The sequence below is a fragment of the Numida meleagris genome, chromosome 2 (genome assembly GCF_002078875.1).
Source record: "Numida meleagris isolate 19003 breed g44 Domestic line chromosome 2, NumMel1.0, whole genome shotgun sequence".
Classification (NCBI taxonomy): Eukaryota; Metazoa; Chordata; class Aves; order Galliformes; family Numididae; genus Numida; species Numida meleagris.
The window spans coordinates 110,581,743-110,598,958 of record NC_034410.1 but is presented as its reverse complement, the minus strand read 5'-3'; the positions used below and the strand labels follow the sequence as shown (position 1 = coordinate 110,598,958).

At 40.2% G+C, this 17,216-nt stretch overlaps 1 protein-coding gene across 1 annotated transcript; it reads left to right on the top strand.

Annotated features, from left to right (window-relative positions):
• LOC110393778 (cholesterol 7-alpha-monooxygenase) lies at positions 378–14,831 on the top strand. The gene is made up of 6 exons (XM_021387062.1): positions 378–7,490; positions 9,042–9,282; positions 10,005–10,615; positions 12,278–12,408; positions 13,074–13,249; positions 13,884–14,831. Exons 1-6 carry the CDS (start codon positions 7,408–7,410, stop codon positions 14,181–14,183), a joined length of 1,542 nt encoding a protein of 513 aa, XP_021242737.1. The 5' UTR covers positions 378–7,407; the 3' UTR covers positions 14,184–14,831.

Sequence of the window (17,216 nt, the reverse complement as noted above, 5' to 3'; positions counted from 1 at the left end):
AAGGCAGATTACAATGTAGGCAAAATCTGCCCTTTGAACAACCATAATGGTTGCTAAAATAGAATTGTAGCATCATACTGTAGTAGCATGAAATTAATGTAGATTATGTAGATTATTAAAGTCCTAAACTGATTGGCATTAGTCTGTGTATTCTATATATTATTCTATATATTCTATATATTACCTACGGCATAGTTAATATTATTTTCATAGAATCACAGAATGGTTTGGGTTGGAAGGGACCTTTAGGATCATCTAGTTTCAACCCCCCTGCTATAGGCAGGGGCACCTCCCTCTAGACCAGGCTGCTCAAAGCCCCATCTAGCCTGGCCTTGAATGCATCCAGGGAGGGGACATTCAAAACCTCACTGGGCAACCTGTTCCAGTGTCTCACCACCCTCACAGTAAAGAATTCCTTCCTAACGTCTAGTCTAAATCTACCCTCTTCCAGTTTAAAACTCCAATTCTTTTAGATGCTATATTCTTATTTAGGTATACAAGATTTCCACCATTTCTATCAGCATAAGATCCAGGTTGGGATCTGTTGGATTTACTTCTGGGATTGCAGTTTCTTTGAGGAAGATACTACATTTCTTGCATGATCCACTGATAACAGCAGCCAGTTTATGCTCTTACAACAGAGCTCTAAATAGGTGGAGAAAGATGGGATCAAGAAGCATTATAATTCCATTTCCTAGTACTAAGTTTTCCTCAAGGGGAAGCACAGAAAATCTGAAGTGCAACAGAGATGAGGCTTAAAACTTAATGTCTTGGCTGCCATTAAGGCTCCCTGCTGGGGCAGCTCTCTGCCTAGTCACATCCAGGAATCAGCACTAACCTCTGGAAAATTGCACTGAGGTCAGGCTGGGTGATGGTGTGCTGCTGTGGGAGATCAGGGCTAGCTGGTGTTAGCAGACATGGCAGCCAGTGTTCTCCCATCTGTGTGTGGAACATCACTGACATTTTCCAAAGTGAGAGTCAGAGGGCTGTGGAAAAGGGGCTGATGATTTAAATTAGTTTCTGGGCATATGATACTTGTGTCAGGACAACACTGATGCTGCACCTTCAGTTTCTAGACTCTCCTCTCATTGTAGGATCCACGTGATGACAGCTGACATTCCTCTCTAAAAAAAGCTGCTACTCATGGCTGGAGAACAGTAAAGCCTTGATTCTGTTGAAGTCAACAGCAAAATTCCCAGTTGCCCTGAGAGAGCTAGGTTTACGCTTCAGCCCTGGGAAACTTCAGTGATGTTATCCAGCATGTCTGTGCAGGCAGCTCTGCCTGCAGAACATCCATATGAGCCAACCTAAATCTCTCTTCCCCATAAAATAGCTCTTAAACAATCTATCATTATATTTAAATGCAAAGACAAATACATAGGCCTGTAGAATAAACGCCAATTTTGTTTTATAGGAACAGGAAACACTGACTAGCAAAATTCAGTGTCTGCTCTAGAACACAGCACACAAGTGCCAATCGAAGAGGTTTACCAGTAGGTGGTGATATTTAATTATTTATTAGTAATTTTCTAGCGCTACAAGCAGCTATATTCAGGGACTTCTAAACTTCTTGTTTATGCTTTCCTTTCATATTGCTGCAGCTTTCTGAGATACCTTTTATATGTTTCAGGAGCATTTCCTAGCTGTGATGGCACCTCCAGGCTGCACTGTGTCAGCCTGCGCTGCTCTACCAACCACTACTGGGCTGCAGCGTTGCATTTTGTGCAGTTTCTTTATTTTCTATCTGCTGGTGAAAACTATTAACCCAGATCTCACAACACACTCAAGGGACAAAAAGTCAATTGTGTTTTTTTTAACAGGGTGTACCTCTTATTGACTTCCACTGAATAAAGAGGCTTTAGTTAGCTGTGCACAACATTGCTATTTACAGGCAACTGCACTCAGCAGCCTTCTGTAACTCAGTCACACCCTTCTGTGCTCCAGCGCTCCCGAGTTATGAAGCCATCAGCAACCCTGGAAAAAAAACCAATTAACCTCAGCTTGCCCTATCAATTATTGTCTATTTATACACAGTATGTGAGTCATGACTAATGAAAACCATAGAGTTGCAAAGTAAGAGATGAAGCTGGTTGGATGGATAATGAGTTGTTTCCAAGCAGCTGTACAAAGTAAGCCAGGAGGTCTCTTAGGCTTCAGAAGTCACAGCAGTTCCTCTCCAGAAGCAAAGCTGGGCTTGTTTGCTTCACGGGAACAGCTCTGGATCATGGAGCCCATGACCAAAAATACTTCACAGACTAGAACAGAGGTGACAGGCAAGGGTAGCCAGTGTGCACCAGTAGCTCCTGGTAGCCAGTGTGCACAGTGGGCAGTTGTTAAAATATTTTCCATTTTCCTTTAACTACCATCAAATGCACTGTTCAGTTTTTCCTCTGTTCTTAAAAGGTGAACGACCAAAACAGGCACATGTGGTGCTTTATTTGAGTTGATGTCATTGGCCCAAGAGGGGTATAATAGCTGTTTATCAAGGGTGCTGCAATGTAAAGGTTTCTTAAATGGAAAAGAGGGAGGATATTTAATTCTCCTAAGGAAAATAAAGAAACAAAGCAATTATTTAAAGTAGACTGCAAAGCAAGTCTTGTTCTCTGCCTAAATGTGGTTACACTTGTAATACTGTTACACATGAACAAATCAAGAAAGGTTGGCAGTTTTAGAGAAATTACTCCTGTTGTGGCAGCAGGGTGCCATCTGTAACTGATACTCTCATCACATGCAGTACAACTACCCAGATCATGTAGGGAAAAGACAATGCAATTGGCCACTCTGCCTGGTACAACACATGGTGTTGTGAAGGGCCACAGGTATCTGATGCTGGATAAGCAGCATTGTGGGGTGTTAGACACAAAGCTGACAAAAATTCCAACTTTCTTGTTTAGTGGTGTTTGGAAATAAGAAGCCTGAGACCTATTCATGCAGTAAGAATCAGATGCAAACACAATAAAGTGACCATACTTGTTTAGGATGAGGAAATGACAGTGTGTAGTCAAAGATGACACTCAGAACTAAAATTTCACATAACAGAAACAAGAAGAAAATGGGAAGCATGAATTTTATAGACTGACCCTGTTAAAACAAGCTGTTTTCAGCTGGAAAAAGCAGTTTTTCTAGGAAAATATAAGGAACACCTGTGCTAAAAAAGAAATTAAATAAGAGACTGGATCTTAAAACTGATGTGCAAAAGGAAGTGGCTTTCAAATTAAGTGAGGGCAAACTTCAGTTCTGTAAAATATTTTTTTTTCTTCAGTGTAGAAAATTAAAAATTGCCTTCAATGTAATGGCATTTGCTTCACTCCCTACCATGGTTTGACACAAGGGCAGTACTTCTGTCTACGAGATTTGCAGCTCAATGCCTTCAGTGCAATACTAGACAAGGCGGAACCTGGCAAAAAATTCAAATCCTTACTGTTTTGTTACACAGCTGTAGGGACCTCAGCAAAAACTGATAAAAGAGTGAGGCTGAAAAAGGAATAAAACCCAAGAGTTTTTCTCAGAAACATATTAGACCCCAAATGGCAAGTGAGACATCTCTATATGCTACTAATCTGCCTCCTCAGTGGCTCAGTGCCAGGTGCAAGACAAGTCAAATTTGGAACATTCACTGTAAGCAAAAAAAGTTTAATCTTAAGTGATTAAAATAGCATCACAGTAGAAATAACATAGCTGAGCCCTTTTTTTTCCACTGGTCATCCAACAACTCTCATTAGGGCACCTGTTCATTTCAAATAAGAAGCAGCATAGCTTCTGTCAGTTTTTCCTTAAATTTTCTTGAAGACTTTAGAAAAAAACACAAGAGGAGATTTCTATTTAATGATTACTACATTCATACTGCATTATCCCTTTACCTTTTTTGAGCACTAAAAGTGCTCTCCTGCTCCCCACAGCTTAGCCTTGAGGGAAAACAGAAGGGAGAAGCCAGACGTATTCTCCACCAAATAGGAGCATGTCCAGGAGCGCTCCTAGTGCTGACCTTTGGGCAGCTGGAATGTCCCCAGCAGTTACTTCATGCCTGGATTATCTCCAGCCCAGAGCTAGCAGTCTTTTTCCTCCAGTCTCCCACTTTGCTCTTTGTAGTAGGTCTCCCACTGTACCCAGTCCTCTTTCCCACCCAAGTCTTCTTGACTCCTTTCCCTCCTTCTGCCATCTAGGTCATTTTTCTTTCGAGTTAGCAAGGTGTGTCTCCCATGTTGTTCTCCTAGCCACTCTGCATTGGCTGTACTGGGAGTGGCTTCAGGGTGAGGAATATGCTTCCACAGCACATGGCACAATGGGAATCTGTTCTTGGGGGTGTCCTTATTAATGTTAATATTGAAGAATGAATAGCCAAGAAATTATCATGGCCAACATGAGTCTTCATTCATGTTTCATCGCATGCTGTACACATATACCTCATGTTCCTGCTGAAACACATTCTGCTGCTTGCTGCTGCTCTATTAATAGCACTGCAGTGCATGGCTTTGTACCCAAGAAAATCTGTTTTTTGGGATCTTCTCCCAGATCTGTCTGCCCTAAGCATTTGACTGCACTTCCCTCCCTAGCAAATTAAGTCATACCTCATGGAGAATTTAGTCAGCTCTTCAATGGAATGTCCCGTCCTGTCACTTGGGAAGGTTCCATTGCCAAGGTCCCGGAGACAGGCATACATATTGTACAGACACATCTCAGTTTATAATCTCTTTGGTTCATAATGATAGAAGTGAGCGAGGGAAAGGCTTGAAGTCTGGAAGTTATGAAATTGAAAGGATTTTGAGTTTGAAAACAGAAAGGTATGGAATCAGGGGAGTATGATATGTGCAAATAGCACTCAGAGAAGTATATAAGATGAGTAGATGAAGTTTCTGGGCAATTTCTTCTATTTGAGTAGTGAAACAACTCCAGGATTTGTGATAATTGATTAAAGCAAATACCAGAACAAAAGTGGCTGGTTAGATGGTGCCCAGAAGGAGCTTTCCAGTTCTCTCTCCCATCATCCCCATCTGGAGAGAATGAGTGAGCAGATGGGGGGTGCTGAGCTGCCTGCTGGGGTTAAACCACAACAGTCCTTTTTGGTGCCCAGTGTGGGGCATGAAGGGTTTGAGATACCAACAGATTTGATTGGAGTGTGGAGTGTGTTAGATCAAATTTACAGATACTACAGCAGGTTAGCTGCTAAATGGCAAGCTCCTGTGCTCATCATGGGGCTTGCTTGCCTTACTATATGTTAGAGACCAGTGCTTGTTAGTGGCTGATTTTGCTTCTGCCATGTCCTCTACTCCTTATCATGTTGCTTTGCTGTGCCTGGGAACATTTTGATAACAGCCAAGGCCGTAAGCCTGGGCTGGCAGATGGCCGGGTCATCACTGCTGTCCCTGTGATGCTGCACTGGACAGGCTGGGACTCCAGACTGAGCTCAAGTCAGAGGGACTGTGACCTGTAGATGAGTCCCCATGGGAGCATGTATACCCCAAAGCATCTGTGGGCATGCATAAGTCCACTCTGAAGCAAGCACACCTCAAATTGTCTGTGGCTGTGGAGAAGTTCATGCTGCAGCAGGTACACACCTTGCAAAGCCCATAGAATGTCTGGGGACAAGGCCATACCAGAATACCTCAAAGCATCTGTGACCATGGATAAGATCACAACACAGCAGGTGTCCAGAGGAACTGTGCCATGTACCATGCCAAGTACACCTCAAAGCAACTGTGGCTGTGGTTAAGTCCATGCTGCAGCAGATATACCCCTAGAGGTGTGGCCCATTAATAAGTCTACAACAGGTCAGGTATACTTCAAAGTATCCGTGGCTGTGGATAAGTCCACGACACAGTAGGAAAACCTCTGAAGGAACTGTGGCTCTTTATCTCAACCCAGGAGTTGTCGCTTTCTTATTCTCTCCCCCATCCCACTTGGGTGGAGAGAGCAAACGGCTGTGTGGTAATTAGCTGCCCACTGGGGTTAAACCACAACAAATGGAGAATTAGAAAGGTCTTAGCAAAGTATGGACAGGCTATCACAGAATTACAGAATGACTGCGGTTTGAAGGCACCTCAGGGTTTATCTGGTGCAACCCCCGCTCCAGCAGGGACACCCAGAGCTGGGTGCACAGGCCCATATCCAGGTGGCTGCTGAAGGTCTTCAAGGAGGAGACTCCACAGCCTGTGGGCAGCCTGTGCCAATGCTCTGTCACCCTCACAGCACAGAAGTGCTCCTGGTGTTCTGAGGGAACTTCTTTGTTTCAATTTGTGCCTATTGCCTCCTGTCCTGGCACTGGGCACCACTGAAAGGAGCCTGGGTCCGTCCTCCCTGCACCCCCCTTAAGTATTTACAGGCATTGATGAGATCTCTCTGAACCTCCTCTTCTCCAGGCTGAACAGGCCCCGCTCAGTGTCTGCCTTTCCTCACAGGAGAGGTGCTCCAGTTTCTTGATCTATGGCAGAACTCAGTGTGGATGATCAGAGAAAATGGTTACATATGGATATATTTAAACAGAAAGGAGTCAATCAAAGAAAATTAAAAAAAAAAAAAAAAAGAAAAAGAAAAAAGAGGCTTGGTTGCCCTGGGTGCTGAAAATTCAATACGTTCCTCAAAGTTTTCCTGAAACAGGACCAGAGGTCATATTCCAAAGCTGTAAAAGTGGCTGAATTGGTGCTGTACAGCTTGAGGCAAGGGCAGAGAGCAGAAGAATTAAATGGAAAGATAAAAAGCAATTTGGAGATCCAAAGACATTGTAAAAAATAAAAGCAGTGTGATGATCTAAATCTGTTTTCTTTCCTCTTGCTCTGCATTACAGAAAACCTATTTCGTCCTTTCTAGTAGAGAAATATTGTTAGAGGAGTAAGTCCATCCTTTTACCCACACCTGAATCTCTCCCACCCCCTCTCGCAGCAGCGCACCACAGCCAGGTCAATCCACACAAAGGAGAAAGGAGAGAATGGGCAGGCTGGCAGCCAAGGGACAACATGAACCGCAGCCACCATTTACCCAGCCTGACTCCCCTGAACATCTGTCAGCAGCCATTTAATTTATTGCTAAACTTGAACTATAGACCGTAATTGGTAAATCTGCAGGACAGATGAAAACACACCTGAGAGGCCTTCAAATTATCAAGTATTACAGCTGTTTGATTACTTTGGAACCACTTCTGATACTTGATATCAGCTCAAGGCCATGTCTGCAACTGTCCACATCAATCCAGCGAAGAGCTCTGCAGAAAGATGTCAGAGCAGAGACAAAGCAGGCTTTGTCCAGAAAAGGTTAATCAATAGCTTGCAAGGTTGACTGAGTGCCATTAAATGCAGCGGTGCATCTACCGTATATAAAATGTGACCGGTCATTCCGTATCACTCTCAGTCACCTCTTCTGCCATAGTGGTAGTTAGCAAGGTTTCCACTTGGAAGTTTTGGAGCACTACCAGAAATGTTCATAGCATCATGGATCTGGGGAATAGTGATAATACTCTGTTGCAGTTTTTGGTTTCTTTTTGGGAGGAGGAGGAGGAGGTAAGGAATCTATTTGTAAGGGCATATCTGTACTGTATACTTGTTCTTTACTTCTTTCAAACATACTGTGTATGTGACTAAAATGAGTGTAATCTGAAGATTATCAGATGGATAAATGTGGGTGGATAAATGCAGGGTAACATGGGAAACACTGTAGCTATGTCTTTTGAGAGACTTATGTTACAGTAGAATTTGTACAGACTTTTAATAATAGTGGGTTAGTTCTTTGACATAGATGTTGACACAAATCTATGCTCAAATGAACTAATTAAAATATTAATATGCGTGTTCTGTTTTGCTAAAGCACTGGGGTTAGTGCATTCTAATCACAGCTAATGCCTGCTTCTATCTACATAGTTTAATACATACTTCAAAAAAATTTCCTATTACCAATCTATCCTATCTAGTTACACAGAGCAAGTTATTTGCTTATCAGTATTTAAAGGGGAGCTACAAGAAAGAAGGGGACAGACTCTTTAGCAGGGCCTATGGTGATGGGACAAGGGGAAATGGTTTCAAACTGAAAGAGGGGAAATTTAGGTTGGATATAGGGAAGAAGTATTTTACAGTGAGGGTGGTGAGGCACTGACACAGGTTTCCCAGAGATGTGGTGGATGCCCCGTCCCTGCAGACTTTCAAGGCCAGGCAGGATGGGGCCCTGAGCATCCTGATCTAGCTGTAAGCATCCCTGTTCATGGCAGGGGATTTGGACTAGATGGCCCTTAAAGGTCCCTTTCAACCAAGGATTCTATGATTCTGTGTTATAATTTTGTATTTTTCAGCAATCATTTTCTTGTTTTACTATTAAAAGTTCAACAAAAAAAGTAAAAACATTTAACCTTGTATAATGATAACCATCAAGAACATACTAGAGGGAAAGAATTATCTGAAAGTTATTTTAGCAGCCATGGTCACTTTATGCAGGAAAGTAATTTTCTGACTGTAAGAATAAAAAGCATCGTTTTAGCATGTGCTTCATTTTAAGCATATGCTTAACGTAAGGCATGTGCTTAATGACACTTTGCCTGAAAGACTAAATCTTATGCTTACTGAAGATCATGGCAAATTTCCCACTGTTTTCAGTGGGATTGGGTCCAAGTGGGATATGCCAATAATAACACTCTTTCTACACTCAAAAGACAATTCCCCCCGGTGTTCAAACTGATTTGTGGATATCATTGCCCAAAAATGTTTCACACACTATTAGTGGAAATTATTTATGGGACAATTATGGATCTGTGCATGTTAGCTAGAGGCAACAATGCCACACTTAAACAGGTAAAAACAAACAAAAAACCAAGCTTGATCTAGGGAAAAGGGAGATAGTGAAACCGTGTTTTGTCATGCTTATTGTAATGCAGACTGTTATTCTTCTTTGACTAAGATACACTTCATAATAGGCATACTCTTCAAAAGGTGAAGAAATTACTCGTCAACAGCAGCAGAAATCAAATATTAAAACTCTCATATCACCATTTTACTTACTTGGTAGTTTTGGAGAAGTGATCTTGATACATACTTCTAAACTCAGCTTTTGTTTATGTTTTGTAGGCGCCAAGGAGAGCCACCACTTGAAAACGGGTTCCTTCCGTACCTGGGCTGTGCCTTGCAGTTTGGTGCCAACCCCCTCGAATTCCTCAGGGAAAAACAGAAGAAGCATGGCCACGTTTTCACTTGCCAAGTAGCAGGAAAATATATTCATTTCCTCACTGACCCTTTTTCATATCATTCACTGATGCGCCAGGGAAAACACTTGGACTGGAAAAAGTTCCATTTTGCTACTTCTGCCAAGGTACCACTTTAAAAATGGTTTTAATATCTAACATGCAGGCAGGACAAACAGTGCTTAGTTAATCCCTGTAGCATAACTATGCCTTTGAAATATAATTTTTGCATTTCTGCACTTTGATTGGTTTAAAACCTTGAGGTTTTTTCTTTTTCCTCTTTCCTTAATGGAAAGAAAATTTACAGTGATTTGGATTATCCAAGAAATACATTTAGCAAGGCAGTATCCCAAAGTGCTACAGTAGAAACACAATTAGAACCTTCTGCCAAATTATATATATTTTGGTGAAGCTGAAACCTTCTTCAGGAGATTCCCACCAATATGGAAGATCAGGTCCTAATGCCTCAAAAAGTGATGCAACACAGTAGAAGGTCAATCAAACTTTTAGTGAAGTAAGCAAACAGGCTCCTTTTGATGTCAGTGGGAGCTGAATGATGCTTTATGTAACCACATCCATTTATTTGTGAGCATCTGTTCACTTTTATTTTCATTTGCCTACTTAGCTGCTTCAGTTTGCTTAGAAAATACTGGCTCTGGTATTCATAGTCCTTACGATACTTCCCTATGGTAAGCTATGATGTTATGTTTTGTCTTTAATTTCTGTAGTCCTTATCATACTTTCCTCTAGTAAGCTGTGAATTTATACTTTGACTTTAATTTCTATTAGGCTTTATCATTAAGGTCATGACAGGTCTTATTTATCATGCACACAATTTATTTTATAACAGGCTTTCGGACATGGTAGCATTGACCCAGCAGAAGGAAACACCACTGAAAATTTTCATCATACTTTCATTAGAACTCTTCAAGGTAATGCCCTAGATGCCCTCATCGAAGCAATGATGGAAAATCTACAATACGTCATGCTGCAGTCAAGAACATCTAAATTTCAGCCTAACACCTGGGTGACAGAAGGACTTTATACATTCTGTTGCCAGGTGATGTTTGAATCTGGCTTTTTAACACTTTTTGGTAAAGAATTTAATCCAAATCAGGACAAAAATCTATCAAAGCAGGAAACAGAGAGAGCTCATATCCTAAATGCCCTTGAAAACTTCAAGGAATTTGATAGAATCTTCCCAGCCCTTGTGGCAGGGCTGCCTATCCATCTATTCAAGAGTGCCCACAGTGCCCGCGAGAAGCTCGGAGAGGCTCTGCTCCACAAGAACCTCCTGAAAAGGGACAACCTCTCTGAGCTTGTCATGCTCCGCATGTTCCTGAATGACACTCTGTCAACCTTTGATGACATGGAAAAAGCGAAGACCCACGTGGCGGTGCTCTGGGCCTCTCAAGCCAACACCATTCCTGCCACCTTTTGGAGCTTGTTCTACCTTCTTAAGTAAGTCCCAACGTTTCTTGCTTCCGAATGAGAAGAATAATATTTACTGTTTTTCAGAAACCAGTTCTCTACTATGGACAAATTCCACTGCTTGATATTTCTCTGGTATCAAGAGCTTACCAATAATAACATAAGTGACAAACTGCTCTGGACTTCCGCAGAAAACCCCCTCACTTGTCTCAGAGCAAATAGTGGTGGTACCACAGAGCAATTCCATAGATGCTTTTCAAAAAATACTACTCTGGGGCAATACTTTGAATCCTAGCAGTAAAAAGTAACACGTAATACACTTTGTAAACAAAGTTTTGGAGTAAGTCTATATGATATGACAATAAACATACTGGTTGCAGTCAGAATACTAATCGTATTGAAGGCTCTCCCACTATAATCAAATCTTTTAAGATCATCTCTCTAGAACAGGCAAAATGAGCTTTAACTTCATTATTGTTTTAATAAATATTTAATAGAAAATAGTTTATGTGTTGATAGATCCTACTGAGGTTGCAGTAGTTACGCAGCAATACTGAAATGGCACCTCCCTGCCGCTTTCTTCAGCCTCACTGCAGCAGTGCTTTTGTATTTGAGGATAAAGCCATTGTGGCAGCATGAAGAGTGACACTCAAAATCTTGTACTAATAATGCACGACGTTTTAGGCCAGAGATTTGAGATTCACCTGAGATACATCTGAATTCCATGAGAGAAGGATGCGTGTTCAAAACCCAGGTGGTTCAGGATTCTTATATCTCATTTCCTAAGTTTCCAGACTAGACTTTCCAATATAGTATTTTCCTAAGTTTAGATAGCTGCCATGTAGATGGCATCTGCTGAGCTTGTTACACGTGAGAGGAGTGCACAGTAATGATGTCCATTTAAATGTTCATTTTGGGGTGAACCTAAACTTGCAGGGATTATAATCTACCTCTGCATGACTAACTCTTGAGTATATATCTATATCTATATCTATCTTGTGCTTTCATATCTACCCACCAATGCTAATAACTGCAGTTTTCTGGTACTTTTCGTTTCATGAATGCATTGGCTTAAATCTCTTGGCCTTGTAGTTTTTTAATGCCCTGACTGATTATGCATTCATAACAATGTCGCTGTTGCATTCTGTATTGTTATCTATACATATTTCACCATAGCTTATAGATATTCTATGTCTGTAAGAAAGTCTAGACAGTAGAGGATACTATGTGGACTTTTAGTATTAAGAATTTTCAGTTAGACATAATATATTGCCATAGAATAGGACATCATCTAGGAAAGTGACGTTATAAAACTGATCTATGATCCCTTTCCTAAATCTTGTAGCTCCCATAGGGCTCTTTCCTAATCTACGACTGTTTGTTTCTGATTCTTATTCTTGGTATTGCTTTATAGTGACATCACTATTTATTACCTATGTTACACACATTAGTTCTGTCCCATTGTCACTGGAGACAGAATCAAATAGTGTTCTTTTCCTTTTTTTGCAGCTATTGCATCTTTGCCAAGACATCAAACAGTGTAATGGCATAAGGAGATTTTGCTGCAACATTGTCATGTTAGAAATTTTTTCAGCTAACAAACGAAATTTTAACCAGGAAGAAAATGAATGGCAAAACCTGTTTTTATACCATTCTTAAGATTATGTTAAACTTCTTCTCTTTTGATTTTAGGAATCCAGAAGCAATGAGAGCTGCTACCAAAGAAGTGCAAAGTATTTTGGAAAGTGCTGGACAGAAGATCAGCTTAGATGGCAACTACATTTCGCTGAACCGAAAACAGCTGGATAATATGCCAGTACTAGGTATTTTTATTCAAGAGTACCAGAAATCACCCCATAATTTTCAAAATCTTGTAATAGTTACCAAACGAACACTTGCTATGGGATTACTATTACCCAACAAAAAACAGAACAAACATCTATATGTTCCTTATCAATGGCTAACACTATCATTCTTCCCAGAGTCAGAACTGGTCCTGAGAATATTAATTCACATGAATAGCACCTTTTCGTGGGTAAAGGGATGTCCAAATACTGCTACACTACTACATAGCATTGGACACCCATGGGTAATTTAGAACACTACTTTGTTTACTTAAGATCAAATAAAAAGGGTGTTGTCAAATTTTATATCCTATTATGGAAGGTTATGTTTTCAGTTTTGTCTTTACCTCCATGTAAAAGTGTGTTTCACTTTCCAATATTATGTCGTATCAGCTATAAATATTTTTCTGTGGGAAAGAAGATTATGTTCTCAGTCTAATCTGCCAAAAGGATAATAATGCCAACAAAAAATGAGGAAGATACTTTCTTAGGCATTTATAAAGTTTTGTTAAATTATTTCTTGTAATAGGGTCTGATGGTGGATTTGAATAGTTCAAAATACGTATGCTCCCCCATGGTCATACACATGACCATGTATATGGTATCTGTTTCTATGGTAACCATTTACTTTCCTCTTCCTATAGATAGCATCATCAAGGAGGCAATGAGGCTGTCGAGTGCATCCATGACTTTCCGAGTTGCTAAGGAGGATTTCACTTTGCATTTAGAGAACAGTTTTTACAACATTCGCAAGGATGATATTGTAGCTCTTTATCCTCAACTGTTGCATTTTGATCCAGAAATCTATGCTGATCCCTTGGTAAGTATTTATCTTAATGCATTAAATTCTGAGCTCTAGCAGAAGCTAACATGCCATTCAGCAGATCATTTATCAGGAGTGCCCCACAGCTGATTCACTGTTATACTCCAGACAGTCTGTTCTTAACACACGGATACTCAGTGACGGGCAAGAGAAAAAGTAAAGCCAGTGCAAGCACTGTCTATCTGAAAAACATGATTTGATATAACCAAAAACTGGGCTGGAAACCCAAGGGAGCCTTCTACTTTTTGCTTTCCTCAGTAAGGAAAGGTCATCATTGTGGGGAGTTCAAGGGAGGATGAGGATAGTATTTTCCTGAAGATATGGAATGATCAGTGTTCAAATTCTGATGCGTGAACTGTGATGCAAGTTGTAATGCTTATTTTAAGGGGTCAGAAAAGAAAAACGATCAGAAAGATTCCCTAGCTCAACTCTAGCAAAGATCCTGAGATTATATTGTCCCACATGCCAGAATTTCTCAGGGGCCACACATTCCAAAAAGCAGAAAAACCGGCCTGTACAACACTGCCAGAGGCAATTCCCTCCCAGCCTGCATTTTGTGTCTTAATAGCATTATACCCAGTCCTTGGAGGTATTCAGATATCAAGTAACTCTTTTGTGGGTTTTGTTACAGACATTCAAATATGATCGCTATCTCAATGAGAATAAAGAAGAGAAGACTGACTTCTACCGCAACGGTCGCAAGTTAAAATACTATTATATGCCATTTGGGGCAGGAATAGCAAAGTGCCCTGGCAGGTTATTTGCTGTCCATGAAATTAAACAATTTTTGGTTTTAATATTTTCATATTTTGAGATAGATCTTGTTGACAGTAACGTGCAATGTCCTTCTTTAGATCAATCCCGTGCAGGACTGGGTATTTTGCAACCATCCAATGACATTGATTTCAGGTACAGACTAAAATATCTATGAATACAGATATTATTAAATCTATAAACAATGTACAGTATAAATACACTATGTAACCTATACTTTGTATATATATAATATATATTTGCAAATGAAACTTTACAAATCTCAGTGGAAAAAATCTGTAGGAAGATGCTACTTCATCAGGCTAATAGAAAATATGTTTTGTATGCCATATGGTAGCAGCAGACAGTGTGTTTAATGCATGATGACGATATAAAGTTTCCCCTTTTAGCAACCACTCTGAAATGCAACTTGTGGTTTTGAACTGTGTGTATACAGTAGTTATTTGGGGTTTGTTTTGGTCAGCAAATACTTTTTCAGAGTAATATAATTAGAAGTTTACCAGGTTGTTCAAAATTGTACAAATTCAAGAAGAATAAGTTATAACATGTTCTTTTTTATAACTGAAATGTTGGGGTGGAAGGTTCTCCCCAAGGGTGAAGTAAAATTTTTATTGTGTAAAGGAAGAAGGGAAGAATTTCCTGGTAAAGTACCTTTATGTTTTTATGAAGAACTAGAAAAAGGCTTGAATAAAATCTACAACAATTTTCACGTTCTAGTGAAATTGCAAAACTTGTATTATATTCAATGTAATATATTTCTTTTCAGAAAGTTGTAAATGTATTACAATAAATGATATTATGTGTACCAAGTGCCTTTCTAGACTGTTGGTTGTTTTAATATGTCAATGTTCTCAAAGGTTTACGGGCTCATCTCACACCAGTTGAGCCACATTTAGACAAGCCAGCTCAATCAATAGAATCATACAACATCTCAAGTTGGAAGGGACCCGTAAAGATCATAGAATGACTTGAGTTGGAGGGAACCCTAAAGTTGCAATCCATCTGACAGAGTTGCCAACCACTAGATCAGGCACTAGATCAGGCACTACATTGCCCAGGATCATGGAGTCCAACTCCTGGCTCCACACAGGACCACCCAAAATTCAAACCCTATATCTGAGAACATTGTCCAAACACTCCTTGAACTCTGGCAGCTCGAGACTTTGACCACTGCCCTGGGCAGCCTGTTCCATGCCCACTGCCTTCTGGTGAAGAGCCTCTTAGTAACTCCCAACTTGACCCTCCCCTGACGCAACTCTGTGCCGTTCCCTCGGGTCCTGTCGCTGTCACCCCAGAGCAGAGACTAGCACTGCCCCTCTGCTCCTCTCATGACGGGCTGTAGGCTACCATGAGGCCTCCTCTCAGTCTCCTCTAGGCCAAACAAGCCAAGCAACGTCAGCTGCTCCTCATGTGTCTTGCCTTCTTCACCATCTTCGTTGCCAATATGGAGATAAAGAAATAACAACAAATGCTTGTGGTTGGATTGTGCACCCTTCTCTAAATTCCATATTTCCATAAGGCCATCATAAGTCATACTCTACAAACGTTCCTAACTGAGTTCCTTTAAAGCTATCACGGCCCATGTATTTTACTTTCAGTGGTGGTGTGCCTGTAAGAACAACCATCTTAGGGATAATACCATTTGGTTCTCTGTAACATCCTGTCCTTCTGCAAACGATGGATGGGTATCGTAAAATTCAGTTTTTAGTGAACCACTTTCAGGCTGAAAGAAGGACGTTTCTTATCATCTGCCAGTGACAGTGAACATATGGACTTAATATATAGTTTTCCTGTTACTTATGTATCAAAGGATTTAACTTTTGTCCTTGATTTGAAAGTTAGTCTCATCACAGAAGATGAAATACACAGCTATTTGATATTTTCAAATTTCATATTCTGGCAAGATATCCAGTCTGGCTGATAGAGCTTCCTAAACACTCAATTTTGGACTGTGTCCTAGAACTGCCTTAAATTATGTATGTTTCTCTTCTCACCATCCACCATGTTAAATATGGAAAGGTGAAGAATTTGATTCTGCACGTGTGATTATTAACTGTGCTATCCCTTTAATTTTATTTAAACTTTGCCACTTATAGTATCCGTAATATTAAAACTATTAGGTATAACGAAAGTGGCTTTGAATTATTAGTTCAGTTCTCTTGGTAAGGGAAGTATCAAGTCCAAAATACCCTGTTTTCGCACTTCCATCAGTTATGTTTTTGTATGACTTGTATCAATTATAGCACATTGATTCTAAGTTAGTATTGACTCAGAGAATATGTGAAAGTCTGACATTATTATGACTACCTATGTCCTGGCACATATTATTACCATTAGAGTATCTACTCCTCCTTTCTTAAACAAATAATGCTTAAAACAACAGTTATTGAGGGTAGCAAGGTTATGCAATGTTTTAAGCAAATACTCTTCCTTGATGAAAAAGGATTCAAAATAGAATTAAAATGGTAGAGAATTAAAGATAAATTAATTCATAAATTCCTGAATTAATTGCTAAATTAATTCCGGGTTCCCTGGAAAATTAAGCCTTCTTTCATATCCTCTTGCCTCATTCAAACTGACAGCTCCGGTCTATTCTGCTTTAATTCTTGCCTTCAGCTCCCTTGGTCTATGAGAAATTGAAGTATTCAATAGCTCCCAAAGTTGATCTGACTTTCAGCTACCTAAGGAATATCATTGGTAGTGAACTAGGATCAAAAATACCACAGGATTAACCCACTGGATTAAAATCTAGTCTGGAACACTGTGGGGAGGTTATTGACTTTATCGGAATTTTACGCACACAGAGACAGCACAGGAGATATAGAAAACAAGTTCTCCAGGTCTGAATTGACTATTTGGTACTTTTTCCTCCTTCCTCTGTTGTGTGACAATCCTGGCCCACTGGAAATATGTTCTCAGGTCTTTGCTCACCTGGCCTGATCTCACTTATCCAGTCTTACATACCATACCAACTGCGTGTACACTAGGTCAGACTAGGTCAGCTTCTTTCCTAGCACTTTGAAACACACTAAACCACTAAGTCTTCCCCTTGTTATATTCCTTTTTTTACTCCTTCTGGTAACGAGACAGATCTACAGAAGATATTGGGAAAGAGATAGGTGCTGTCTCTCTGGTTTTTCAATCCCTTCATAAAGAAAGACTTTAGCATTTTACCTAGAAGTTTACTTAG